General features: G+C 40.1%; 1 protein-coding gene across 1 annotated transcript in view; it reads left to right on the top strand.

The window, feature by feature from the left end:
- LOC129351045 (DENN domain-containing protein 4B-like) overlaps positions 1-14,556 on the top strand; it is a 52,055-nt gene that overhangs the window by 13,727 nt on the left and 23,772 nt on the right. Inside the window, 1 exon segment of the mRNA XM_055019813.1 lies at positions 5,186-5,330. Coding sequence (XP_054875788.1) covers positions 5,186-5,330 — 145 coding nt within the window.

Genomic DNA, 14,556 nt, shown 5'->3' with positions numbered 1-14,556 from the left:
GATACGGTGAATGGAGCTCCAGTGGGCACAGTTGGGGAGGGAGCTCCGGAGGCTGATGCTGGGGAGGGAGACCCGGTAGCTGCCGGTGGGGAAGGAGCTCAAGAAATTAATGATGAGGAAGGAGTTTCAACTGGAGAGCAAAAGCTGTCAAATGTTGCAGAACGTGACATTGAGGATGTCATTAGTTCTGTTGAAAGAACTGAAGAGAGTCAAACGACCACACCTGAAGGATTACAAGAAGAAATGGATTTGATGATTTAGTTCACAGTGAAGGAAGTCTGATTAGGGATGATGAAAGTGTTTTCAAAGTGCCAAACACTAAAAGAAAATCTAAAGGACCGAAAGGGGTGAAACCTAAAAAGAGTCAGTTTGAAAAGAGTGGGAAAGAAAGTGATTCAGAGACCTTTTGTGACTCTGATAGTGACAGAGAATCTTCTGATTCCTCTATTCCTGATGGCCAGAGTACTAATGGCTACAGTCTAGAACAGATTAGAAGGTTTTTGAAGTGACAAAAGGGAAACGGGATGTGGTCATAGATGATTTTTTTCCTAATAAAAAATTGTTTGTTGACTCAGTTAAATGGTTAATGAGACAAAGGACTTCTGATGGGCTAAGGGACACTGAAGTATATAGACTTCGAAAACTTGTGCAAAAAGTCAGAGCTCGTATTAAGTAATATGAAAATTAAAAAGCAGTTTAGATGCTGTTTTTTCTTGTTTCTTTGGATCTTTTTCTATGTGATTATGAGTAGATTTAAAATATCATCTTTGAACCTTAATGGTGCAAGGGATGTGAAAAAAAGGGCTGTGTATTTTGAACTTTTAAAGTCTAAAGGCGTTGACATAGCTTTGCTCAAGAGACTCTAGCAACGTTGATAATGAAGTTGATTGGAACAAAGAATGGGATGGAAATCTTGTTCTGAGTCATAAAAACTTCACTAAGTGCAGGAGTAGCTATTCTTTTCTCAGAAATTTTCTTCCAGTGTCTATTGAAATTGAAGATGTTGTATCTGGAAGATTGTTAAAAGTTATTGTTAAATATGAAAATATAAAGTTGATTTTACTAAATGTATATGCTCCTGTGAATCCAAGTGAACGCTGTGTTTCTTAGAAGAGTTGGCAAATACACTTTTAAAGTGTGGGTCAACAGAATATTTAATTTTAGGGGGTGATTTTAATTGTACAACAGATGATTTAGATAGGAATCATTTGGAGCCACATTTACATTCAAGGAGAATTTTGAAACGTATTATTGAAACTTATGATTTAGCTGATGTATGGCGTCTTAAAAATGGAAACATAAGGCAATATTCCTGGGCTCATTATAAAGAGAATTATATAACTTTGGCAAGGTTAGATAGATTTTATTGTTTTGGACATCAGTCACAAATATTTAGATCATGCACTATGTGTCCAGTGGGTTTTTCTGATCATTGTATGATCATAGGGAATGTGTTTATAAATAATTTTAAACTTAAGAGTGCATATTGGCATTTTAACACCGTTTTGTTAAATGATGGTTGTTTTAAAAAAGGATTTTTGTATTTTTGGAAACAGTGGAGAACGTATGAAATGTCAATTTACATCTGTACAGCAGTGGTGGGATATTGTAAAATTAAAATTCAGCAGTTTTGTAATCAATACACTCACAATGTCACAAGAGAAATGGTGAAATCTATTGAAAAATTAGAGACTGAAATTGTGGAACTTCAGGTTTTTTGTGAGTCCACAGAAAATCGAGGCCATATTCAGGCGCTCAAACAAAAAAAAGCTGCTTTGGCTGATCTGCTTGGGGTCAGAGCACAGGGAGCTCTGGTACGTTCACGTTTTCAAAGTATCTCTGAAATGGATGCTCCTTCAAAATTCTTCTTCAGTTTGGAGAAAAAAAATGGACAAAATCGTTTCATCCATTGCTTAAGATCTGAAGAAGGGAAAGAATTGACGAATCCTACTGACCTGTGGAAAAGAGCTGTGGACTTTTTCTCAACATTATATGCCAGTGATTACAGAGAAAACTCTGTGATAACAGAAGAATTTCTTAAAGACTTGCCAAAGGTGTCAGACAATGACAATGTTGTTTTGGAGCATGCCATAACGTTGGATGAACTGCAGGAGGCGCTGAGCATGGAAAATGGCAAAGCTCCAGGAATAGACGGCTTGCCTGTGGAGTTTTATAAGTCGTGTTGGCCTGTTCTGGCTGAAGATCTCTTGGAAGTCCTCAATGACAGCGTGGCAAGGGGAATGTTACCCCTTAGTTGTCGAAGAGCTGTGCTCACTCTTCTTCCTAAGAAGGGTGATCTTTATGAAATAAGGAACTGGAGACCGGTCAGTCTTTTGTGTACAGACTATAAGATTTTCTCAAAGGTTCTGGCATGCAGATTGAGAAAAGTGATGGATCAAGTTGTACATATTGATCAGTCCTATTGCATCCCTGGCAGATCAATAAGAGACACATAACTTTAATTCGAGATTATTTGGACCTCTCTAATTTATTGGATTTAAACTTTGGTCTAATTTCTATCGACCAAGAAAAGGCATTTGATCGAGTGGAGCACCAGTATTTATGGAATAGTTTGAAGGCTTTTGGTTTCTCCTCGGGTTCATTGCCATGATTAAAACCCTTTATTGTGGCATTGAAAGTGTATTGAAAGTCAATGGTGGTTTAAGTGCACCTTTTATTGTAAAGAGAGGTATTCGCCAAGGTTGTGCAATGTCAGGAATGTTGTATTCTTTGAGCATTGAACCTTTGTTATGTCAAATCAGGAAAAAGTTACAGGGGGTGAATTTAAATGAAATATCTTTACCTTTTAAACTTTCTGCATATGCGGATGATATTATTGTGGCAATCACAAAAGAGTCAGATGTCTTTATTTTAAACAAAATTATTGAGTGTTTTGGGAAAATTTCTTCATCCAAAGTCAATTGGAGCAAGAGTAAAGCTTTGTTAGTTGGTAAATGGACAAAACAAGAACCTAAATTACCTGATGAATTAAAGTGGTCGAAAAATGGTTTTAAATATTTGGGTGTTTATCTGGGAGATCAATTTCAAGTAATGAAAAATTGGGAAGGTTTTCTTGAACTGATGGAGGGTAAATTAAAGAAATGGCACTGGCTTTTGCCACGAGTCTCCTACAGAGGTCGTACACTAATTATTAATAATTTGGTAACTTCAACTCTGTGGCACCGCTTATCTGTTCTAGAACCCCCACCAGGTCTTCTGGTAAAACTTCAGACAATCATTTTGAATTTCTTTTGGGACAGATTACATTGGGTCCCTCAGAGTGTTTTGTTTTTGTCAAAGGAAGAAGGAGGGCAAGGTTTGATTCATTTAGAAAGTCGGAAAGCAGCATTTAGGTTACAGTTTTTACAGAGTTTTTTGTATGGTGATCAAATGTTTTGTGGAGGCATGTCACAGAGTTTATTTTTTCGAAGTTGGTAATTTAGGTTTTGGTAAAATGTTGTTCATTATGGACCTTTCAAAATATTGTGTAAAGTGTTATCACCGTTTTATGTGAGTGTGTTAAAAGCTTGGAACCTCATGGAAACAAGAGAGATGGGACATCCACATCTTTACATTGGTTGTTACGTGAACCCGTGCTCAAGGGATCTCGTTTGGGTTCAGCTTGGGACAACATGGTTATGATTCCTGAACTGTTGATGAAAAGAGGGGTGGTTACGTTGAGACATCTGCTTGAACTTGTTGGATCTGGAATGAATGATGCTGTTTCCTTGCTCGAAGATTGGAGATTCACTCTTTAAGAAGTGTAGGCACTATGCTGGCGACATTTAGCGGATGTTATCAGAAGATATAAAAGACTCATAAAAGGATGGTTTGATGGCGTTTTAACGCCTGATAAAGCTGATCCATTCTTTAAGTTGTGTGTTAAGCCACAATTGAAGATCTTGAATGTTCTGGACTCTTTTTACAGAAAGATAAAAAAGAATGGACACTTTTGGACTCTGTGAATGGAAAGATATTATATATGAAATGTGTAAAGGCTTTGAACAAAGTAAAATTAAAAGATAAAAAAGATACTCCTTGGAGAGATTTTTTCAAAGTCGGTTTTTGAGTTTAAACCTGTATGGGGATTACTTTATAAACCACCATTGACTAAAAATGTTGGTGATCTACAGTGGAGAATTTTGCATGGAATTATTGCAGTTAATGCTTTTGTTTCTATTATTAATCCTGGTGTGTCAGATAAATGTCCTTTTTGTTCATTAAGAGAAACAATCTTTCATTGTTTTGTACAATGTTTTAGGTTATAGATTTATTTACATTATTAAGAAATATTTGGAAATTATTTGGAGAAAGCTTTACAGAACAGTCTTTTATTTTTGGTTTCTTATAGAAAAAAAAAGAAGAAAATTGGACGACTGTTAAATTTTTTTCTTGGTCAATCAAAGCTTGCAATCTATTTGAGTAGGAAATTTAAAATTATAATGAACAAATACTGATTGTGCAAAACTCTTTAAGAGTATGGTCAGAGCAAGAGTGATGTTAGAGTATAAATATTATTTAAATGTGGATGAACTAAATGTTTTTCAAAATATTTGGGATTATGACGGTGTTTTATTTACTTTAAATAATTCTGAATTATCATTTATGAATGTGTTAATTTGAAATTGTGGTGAATGTTTATGTTATGTGTATCATCACTGAGTGAATAAATGAGTTTTTAAAAATCAATCAATCTCTCTCTCTCTCTCTCTGTCTCTCTCTCTGTCTCTCTCTCTGTCTCTCTCTCTCTCTGTGTCTCTCTCTCTCTCTCTGTCTGTGTCTCTCTCTCTCTCTCTGTGTCTCTCTCTCTCTGTGTCTCTCTGTCTCTCTCTGTGTCTCTCTCTCTCTGTGTCTCTCTGTCTCTCTCTGTGTCTCTCTCTCTCTCTGTGTCTCTCTCTCTCTCTCTGTGTCTCTCTGTCTCTCTCTGTGTCTCTCTCTCTCTCTGTGTCTCTCTCTCTCTGTGTCTCTCTCTCTCTCTGTGTCTCTCTCTCTCTGTGTCTCTCTGTCTCTCTCTGTGTCTCTCTCTCTCTCTGTGTCTCTCTCTCTGTGTCTCTCTGTCTCTCTGTGTCTCTCTCTCTCTCTGTGTCTCTCTCTCTCTGTGTCTCTCTGTCTCTCTCTGTCTCTCTCTCTCTCTGTGTCTCTCTGTCTCTCTCTCTGTCTCTCTGTCTCTCTGTCTGTCTCTCAGCGGTGCCAGCTTCCTGAAGCTGCTCCAGAACCTGGGTCCAGAGAATTCCTGCACGCTGCTGCTTGCTGTCCTCACCGAACACAAGCTGCTGCTGCACTCGCTGCGACCCGACGTCCTGACCTCCGTCAGCGAGGCCCTCGTCTCTGTAAGACTCCGCCCTCCTCCTGAATAAAACAGGACCGGGTCGGCTCTGGTTCTAAAAGCTGAATATTATTCAGAAACATTGCAGTTGAGGGATCGCTCTTAGCCTGTCCTGTATGACAGAGGTGATATTTTCTTTCTTGATCATTGACATCATTTATGTTTTAACAATTTTTGTGAATTGTTAGTGAATTCATAATAATGCATTAGGGTGGAAAAATGCACTTGGCTGCTAACCTGGTGGGGTGACCAGCATGTGGCGGCGACAGCTTCGCCCAGTAGGACCATTATTTGGCTCTCAAATCCTCGTCGACATCAGAGGAACTCAAACTTTTCAGACCAACATCCAGTTTTCCTCCCAGTAGCTGCTGAGCTTCATGACAGCAAACTAAACCCTGTTGACTGGTTTCAGTAGGTTACTGGTTTCAGTAGGTTACTGGTTTCAACAGGTTACTGGTTTCAACAGGTTACTGGTTTCAGTAGGTTACTGGTTTCAGCAAGTTACTGGTTCAACAGGTTACTGGTTTCAGAAGGTTACTGGTTTCAGAAGGTTACTGGTTTCAGTAGGTTACTGGTTTCAACAGGTTACTGGTTTCAGTAGGTTACTGGTTTCAGTAAGTTACTGGTTTCAGTAAGTTACTGGTTGTTACTGGTTTCAACAGGTTACTGGTTTCAGTAAGTTACTGGTTTCAGTAGGTTACTGGTTCAGTAGGTTACTGGTTTCAGTAAGTTACTGGTTTCAGTAAGTTACTGGTTGTTACTGGTTTCAACAGGTTACTGGTTTCAGTAGGTTACTGGTTTCAGTAGGTTACTGGTTTCAGTAAGTTACTGGTTTCAGTAGTTACTGGTTGTTACTGTTTCAACAGGTTACTGGTTTCAACAGGTTACTGTTTCAGTAGGTTACTGGTTTCAGTAGGTTACTGGTTTCAGCAAGTTACTGGTTTCAGCAGGTTACTGGTTTCAGTAGGTTACTGGTTTCAACAGGTTACTGGTTTCAACAGGTTACTGGTTTCAGTAGGTTACTGGTTTCAACAGGTTACTGGTTTCAGTAGGTTACTGGTTTCAGTAGGTTACTGGTTTCAGTAAGTTACTGGTTGTTACTGGTTTCAACAGGTTACTGGTTTCAGCAGGTTACTGGTTTCAACAGGTTACTGGTTTCAGCAAGTTACTGGTTTCAGTAGGTTACTGGTTTCAACAGGTTACTGGTTTCAGCAAGTTACTGGTTTCAGTAGGTTACTGGTTTCAGGTTACTGGTTTCAGCAAGTTACTGGTTTCAGTAGGTTACTGGTTTCAACAGGTTACTGGTTTCAGTAGGTTAGTGGTTTCAGTAGGTTACTGGTTTCAGCAAGTTACTGGTTTCAGCAGGTTACTGGTTTCAGCAGGTTACTGGTTTCAACAGGTTACTGGTTTCAGTAGGTTACTGGTTTCAGTAGTTACTGGTTTCAGCAAGTTACTGGTTTCAGCAGGTTACTGGTTTCAGCAGGTTACTGGTTTCAGTAGGTTACTGGTTTCAGCAGGTTACTGGTTTCAGCAAGTTACTGGTTTCAGCAGGTTACTGGTTTCAGCAGGTTACTGGTTTCAGTAGGTTACTGGTTTCAGTAGGTTACTGGTTGTTACTGGTTTCAACAGGTTACTGGTTTCAACAGGTTACTGGTTTCAGTAGGTTACTGGTTTCAACAGGTTACTGGTTTCAGTAGGTTACTGGTTTCAACAGGTTACTGGTTTCAGTAGGTTACTGGTTTCAGTAGGTTACTGGTTTCAGTAAGTTACCGGTTGTTACTGGTTTCAACAGGTTACTGGTTTCAACAGGTTACTGGTTTCAGCAGGTTACTGGTTTCACAGGTTACTGGTTTCAGCAAGTTACTGGTTTCAGTAGGTTACTGGTTTCAACAGGTTACTGGTTTCAGCAAGTTACTGGTTTCAGTAGGTTAGTGGTTTCAGTAGGTTACTGGTTTCAACAGGTTACTGGTTTCAGTAGGTTAGTGGTTCAGTAGGTTACTGGTTTCAGCAAGTTACTGGTTTCAGCAGGTTACTGGTTTCACTAGGTTACTGGTTTCAGTAGGTTACTGGTTTCAGTAGGTTACTGGTTTCAGTAGGTTACTGGTTTCAGCAGGTTACTGGTTTCAGCAGGTTACTGGTTTCAAGGTTACTGGTTTCAGTAGGTTACTGGTTTCAGTAGGTTACTGGTTGTTACTGGTTTCAACAGGTTACTGGTTTCAACAGGTTACTGGTTTCAGTAGGTTACTGGTTTCAGTAGGTTACTGGTTTCAGTAGGTTACTGGTTGTTACTGGTTTCAACAGGTTACTGGTTTCAACAGGTTACTGGTTTCAGTAGGTTACTGGTTTCAACAGGTTACTGGTTTTACTGGTTTCAACAGGTTACTGGTTTCAGCAAGTTACTGGTTTCAGTAGGTTACTGGTTTCAACAGGTTACTGGTTGTTACTGGTTTCAACAGGTTACTGGTTTCAACAGGTTACTGGTTTCAGCAGGTTACTGGTTTCAGTAGGTTACTGGTTTCAGAAGGTTACTGGTTTCAACAGGTTACTGGTTTCAGTAGGTTACTGGTTTCAGTAGGTTACTGGTTGTTACTGGTTTCAACAGGTTACTGGTTTCAACAGGTTACTCGTTGTTACTGGTTTCATCAGGTTACTGGTTTCAGTAGGTTACTGGTTTCAACAGGTTACTGGTTTCAACAGTTACTGGTTTCAGTAGGTTACTGGTTTCAGTAAGTTACTGGTTTCAACAGGTTACTGGTTGTTACTGGTTTCACAGGTTACTGGTTTCAACAGGTTACTGGTTTCAGCAGGTTACTGGTTTCAGTAGGTTACTGGTTTCAGCAGGTTACTGGTTTCAGCAGGTTACTGTTTCAGAAGGTTACTGGTTTCAACAGGTTACTGGTTTCAGTAGGTTACTGGTTTCAGTAGGTTACTGGTTTCAGTAGGTTACTGGTTGTTACTGGTTTCAACAGGTTACTGGTTTCAACAGGTTACTGGTTTCAGTAGGTTACTGGTTTCAACAGGTTACTGGTTTCAGCAGGTTACTGGTTTCAGTAGGTTACTGGTTTCAGTAGGTCACTGGATTCAACAGGTTACTGGTTTCAACAGGTTACTGGTTTCAGTAGGTTACTGGTTTCAGTAAGTTTACTGGTTTCAACAGGTTACTGGTTGTTACTGGTTTCAACAGGTTACTGGTTTCAACAGGTTACTGGTTTCAGCAGGTTACTGGTTTCAGTAGGTTACTGGTTTCAGCAGGTTACTGGTTTCAGCAGGTTACTGGTTTCAGAAGGTTACTGGTTTCAACAGGTTACTGGTTTCAGTAGGTTACTGGTTTCAGCAGGTTACTGGTTTCAGTAGGTTACTGGTTTCAGCAGGTTACTGGTTTCAGCAGGTTACTGGTTTCAGAAGGTTACTGGTTTCAGTAGGTTACTGGTTTCAGTAGGTTACTGGTTTCAACAGGTTACTGGTTTCAGTAGGTTACTGGTTTCAGTAAGTTACTGGTTTCAGGTTACTGGTGTTACTGGTTTCAACAGGTTACTGGTTTCAACAGGTTACTGGTTTCAGCAGGTTACTGGTTCAGTAGGTTACTGGTTTCAGCAGGTTACTGGTTTCAGCAGGTTACTGGTTTCAGAAGGTTACTGGTTTCAACAGGTTACTGGTTTCAGTAGGTTACTGGTTTCAGCAGGTTACTGGTTTCAGTAGGTTACTGGTTTCAGCAGTTACTGGTTTCAGCAGGTTACTGGTTTCAGAAGGTTACTGGTTTCAGTAGGTTACTGGTTTCAGTAGGTTACTGGTTTCAACAGGTTACTGGTTTCAGTAGGTTACTGGTTTCAGTAGGTTACGGATTTCATTAGGTTACTGATTTCAACAGGTTACTGGTTTCAGTAGGTTACTGGTTGTTACTGGTTTCAACAGGTTACTGGTTTCAGCAGGTTACTGGTTTCAGTAGGTTACTGGTTGTTACTGGTTTCAACAGGTTACTGGTTTCAGTAGGTTACTGGTTTCAGTAGGTTACTGGTTTCAACAGGTTACTGGTTTCAGTAGGTTACTGGTTTCAGTAGGTTACTGGTTTCAACAGGTTACTGGTTTCAACAGGTTACTGGTTTCAGTAGGTTACTGGTTTCAACAGGTTACTGGTTTCAGTAGGTTACTGGTTTCAACAGGTTACTGGTTTCAACAGGTTACTGGTTGTTACTGGTTTCAACAGGTTACTGGTTTCAGTAGGTTACTGGTTTCAACAGGTTACTGGTTTCAGTAGGTTACTGGTTTCAGCAGGTTACTGGTTTCAGTAGGTTACTGGTTTCAGTAGGTTACTGGTTTCAGCAGGTTACTGGTTTCAGCAGGTTACTGGTTTCAGTAGGTTACTGGTTTCAGTAGGTTACTGGTTGTTACTGGTTTCAGCAGGTTACTGGTTTCAGTAGGTTACTGGTTTCAACAGGTTACTGGTTTCAACAGGTTACTGGTTTCAGTAGGTTACTGGTTGTTACTGGTTTCAACAGGTTACTGGTTGTTACTGGTTTCAACAGATTACTGGTTTCAACAGGTTACTGGTTTCAGCAAGTTACTGGTTTCAGTAGGTTACTGGTTTCAACAGGTTACTGGTTTCAGCAAGTTACTGGTTTCAGAAGGTTACTGGTTTCAACAGGTTACTGGTTTCAGTAAGTTAGGTTTCAACAGGTTACTGGTTGTTACTGGTTTCAACAGGTTACTGGTTTCAGTAGATTACTGGTTTCAACAGGTTACTGGTTTCAGCAAGTTACTGGTTTCAGTAGGTTACTGGTTTCAGCAAGTTACTGGTTTCAGTAGGTTTCTGGTTTCAGCAAGTTACTGGTTTCAGCAGGTTACTGGTTTCAGTAGGTTACTGGTTTCAGTAGGTTACTGGTTTCAACAGGTTACTGGTTTCAGTAGGTTACTGGTTTCAGTAGGTTACTGGTTTCAACAGGTTACTGGTTTCAGTAGGTTACTGGTTTCAACAGGTTACTGGTTTCAGTAGGTTACTGGTTTCAGTAGGTTACTGGTTTCAGTAAGTTACGTTGTTACTGGTTTCAACAGGTTACTGGTTTCAACAGGTTACTGGTTTCAGTAGGTTACTGGTTTCAACAGGTTACTGGTTTCACAGGTTACTGGTTTTCAACAGGTTACTGGTTGTTACTGGTTTCAACAGGTTACTGGTTTCAGTAGGTTACTGGTTTCATAGGTACTGGTTTCAGTAGGTTACTGGTTTCAGCAGGTTACTGGTTTCAGTAGGTTACTGGTTTCAGTAGGTTACTGGTTTCAACAGGTTACTGGTTTCAACAGGTTACTGGTTTCAGTAGGTTACTGGTTTCAACAGGTTACTGGTTTCAACAGGTTACTGGTTTCAACAGGTTACTGGTTGTTACTGGTTTCAACAGGTTACTGGTTTCAGTAGGTTACTGGTTTCAATAGGTTACTGGTTTCAGTAGGTTACTGGTTTCAGCAGGTTACTGGTTTCAGTAGGTTACTGGTTTCAGTAGGTTACTGGTTTCAGCAGGTTACTGGTTTCAGAAGGTTACTGGTTTCAGCAGGTTACTGGTTGTTACTGGTTTCAGCAGGTTACTGGTTTCAGTAGGTTACTGGTTTCAACAGGTTACTGGTTTCAACAGGTTACTGGTTTCAGTAGGTTACTGGTTTCAACAGGTTACTGGTTTCAACAGGTTACTGGTTGTTACTGGTTTCAACAGTTACTGGTTTCAACAGGTTACTGGTTTCAGCAAGGTTACTGGTTTCAGTAGGTTACTGGTTCAACAGGTTACTGGTTTCAGCAAGTTACTGGTTTCAGAAGGTTACTGGTTTCAACAGGTTACTGGTTTCAGTAAGTTACTGGTTTCAACAGGTTACTGGTTGTTACTGGTTCAACAGGTTACTGGTTTCAGTAGTTACTGGTTTCAACAGGTTACTGGTTTCAGCAAGTTACTGGTTTCAGTAGGTTACTGGTTTCAGCAAGTACTGGTTTCAGTAGGTTTCTGGTTTCAGCAGTTACTGGTTTCAGTAGGTTACTGGTTTCAGTAGGTTACTGGTTTCAACAGGTTACTGGTTTCAGTAGGTTACTGGTTTCAGTAGGTTACTGGTTTCAACAGGTTACTGGTTCACAGGTTACTGGTTTCTGCAACTTACTGGTTTCAGTAGGTTACTGGTTTCACAGGTTACTGGTTTCAACGGTTACTGGTTTCAGCAAGTTACTGGTTTCAGTAGGTTACTGGTTTCAGTAGGTTACTGGTTTCAACAGGTTACTGGTTTCAGCAGGTTACTGGTTTCAGTAGGTTACTGGTTTCAGCAGGTTACTGGTTTCACAGGTTACTGGTTTCAGAGGTTACTGGTTTCAGTGGGTTACTGTTTCAGCAGGTTACTGGTTTCAACAGGTTACTGGTTTCATCAGGTTACTGGTTTCAGTAGGTTACTGGTTTGAGCAGGTTACTGTTTTCAACAGGTTACTGGTTTCAGCAGGTTACTGGTTTCAGTAGGTTACTGGTTTCAACAGGTTACTGGTTGTTACTGGTTTCAACAGGTTACTGGTTTCAACAGGTTACTGGTTTCAGTAGGTTACTGGTTTCAACAGGTTACTGGTTTCAACAGGTTACTGGTTTCAACAGGTTACTGGTTTCAGTAGGTTACTGGTTTCAACAGGTTACTGGTTTCAGCAAGTTACTGGTTTCAGAGGTTACTGGTTTCAACAGGTTACTGGTTTCAAAGTTATGGTTTCAACAGGTTACTGGTTGTTTGGTTTCAACAGGTTACTGGTTTCAGTAGATTACTGGTTTCAACAGGTTACTGGTTTCAGCAAGTTACTGGTTTCAGTAGGTTACTGGTTTCAGTAGGTTACTGGTTTCAGGTTACTGGTTTCAGCAGGTTACTGGTTTCTGTATTACTGGTTTCAGCAAGTTACTGGTTTCAGTAGGTTACTGGTTTCAGCAAGTTACTGGTTCAGTAGGTTTCTGGTTTCAGTAGGTTACTGGTTTCAGTAGGTTACTGGTTTCAACAGGTTACTGGTTTCAGCAGGTTACTGGTTTCAGTAGGTTACTGGTTTCAGCAGGTTACTGGTTTCAACAGGTTACTGGTTTCAGAAGGTTACTGGTTTCAGCAGGTTACTGGTTTCAGCAGGTTACTGGTTTCAGAAGGTTACTGGTTTCAGTAGGTTACTGGTTTCAACAGGTCACTGGTTTCAACAGGTTACTGGTTTCAACAGGTTACTGGTTTCAACAGGTTACTGGTTGTTACTGTTTCAACAGTTACTGGTTTCAACAGGTTACTGGTTTCAGCAGGTTACTGGTTTCAGTAGGTTACTGGTTTCAGCAGGTTACTGGTTTCAACAGGTTACTGGTTTCAGCAGGTTACTGGTTTCAGCAGGTTACTGGTTTCAGCAGGTTACTGGTTTCAGAAGGTTACTGGTTTCAGTAGGTTACTGGTTTCAACAGGTTACTGGTTTCAACAGGTTACTGGTTTCAACAGGTTCTGGTTGTTACTGGTTTCAACAGATTACTGGTTTCAACAGGTTACTGGTTTCAGCAAGTTACTGGTTCAGTAGGTTACTGGTTTCAACAGGTTACTGGTTTCAGCAAGTTACTGGTTTCAGTAGGTAACTGGTTTCAACAGGTTACTGGTTTCAGTAAGTTATTGGTTTCAACAGGTTACTGGTTGTTACTGGTTTCAACAGGTTACTGGTTTCAGTAGATTACTGGTTTCAGCAAGTTACTGGTTTCAGTAGGTTACTGGTTTCAGTAGGTTACTGGTTTCAACAGGTTACTGGTTTCAGCAGGTTACTGGTTTCTGTAGGTTACTGGTTTCAGCAGTTACTGGTTTCAGTAGGTTACTGGTTCAGCAAGTTACTGGTTTCAGTAGGTTACTGGTTTCAGTAGGTTACTGGTTTCAACAGGTTACTGGTTTCAGTAGGTTACTGGTTTCAGTAAGTTACTGGTTTCAACAGGTTTACTGGTTTCAACAGGTTACTGGTTTCTGCAAGTTACTGGTTTCAGTAGGTTACTGGTTTCAACAGGTTACTGGTTTCAACAGGTTTACTGGTTTCAGTAGGTTACTGGTTTCAACAGGTTACTGGTTTCAACAGGTTACTGGTTTCAACAGGTTACTGGTTGTTACTGGTTTCAACAGATTACTGGTTTCAACAGGTTACTGGTTTCAGCAAGTTACTGGTTCCAGTAGGTTACTGGTTTCAACAGGTTACTGGTTTCAGCAAGTTACTGGTTTCAGAAGGTACTGGTTTCAACAGGTTACTGGTTTCAGTAAGTTATTGGTTTCAACAGGTTACTGGTTGTTACTGGTTTCAACAGGTTACTAGTTTCAGATTACTGGTTTCAGCAGTTACTGGTTTCAGTAGGTTACTGGTTTCAGTAGGTTACTGGTTTCAACAGGTTACTGGTTTCAGCAGGTTACTGGTTTCTGTAGGTTACTGGTTTCAGCAAGTTACTGGTTTCAGTAGGTTACTGGTTTCAGCAAGTTACTGGTTTCAGTAGGTTACTGGTTTCAGTAGGTTACTGGTTTCAACAGGTTACTGGTTTCAGTAGGTTACTGGTTTCAGTAGGTTACTGGTTTCAACAGGTTACTGGTTTCAACAGGTTACTGGTTTCTGCAAGTTACTGGTTTCAGTAGGTTACTGGTTTCAACAGGTTACTGGTTTCAACAGGTTACTGGTTTCAGCAAGTTACTGGTTTCAGTAGGTTACTGGTTTCAGTAGGTTACTGGTTTCAACAGGTTACTGGTTTCAGCAGGTTACTGGTTTCAGTAGGTTACTGGTTTCAGTAGGTTACTGGTTTCACAGGTTACTGGTTTCAACAGGTTACTGGTTTCAGTAGGTTACTGGTTTCACAGGTTACTGGTTTCAACAGTTACTGGTTTCAGTAGGTTACTGGTTTAAGTAGTTACTGGTTTCAACAGGTTACTGGTTGTTACTGGTTTCAACAGGTTACTGGTTTCAACAGGTTACTGGTTTCAGCAAGTTACTGGTTTCAGTAGGTTACTGGTTTCAACAGGTTACTGGTTTCAGCAAATTACTGGTTTCAGTAGGTTACTGGTTTCAGTAGGTTACTGGTTTCAACAGGTTACTGGTTTCAGCAGGTTACTGGTTTCAGTAGGTTACTGGTTTCAATGGTTACTGGTTTCAACAGGTTACTGGTTGTTACTGGTTTCAACAGGTTACTGGTTTCAACAGGTTACTGGTTGTTACTGGTTTCAGCAGGTTACTGGTTTCAACAGGTTACTGG

The sequence above is a fragment of the Poeciliopsis prolifica genome, unplaced genomic scaffold, assembly GCF_027474105.1.
Source record: "Poeciliopsis prolifica strain line A6 unplaced genomic scaffold, Auburn_PproV2 SCAFFOLD063, whole genome shotgun sequence".
Classification (NCBI taxonomy): Eukaryota; Metazoa; Chordata; class Actinopteri; order Cyprinodontiformes; family Poeciliidae; genus Poeciliopsis; species Poeciliopsis prolifica.
The sequence above is the reverse complement of the archived record's forward strand: the minus strand, read 5'-3'. Positions and strand labels throughout refer to the sequence as shown.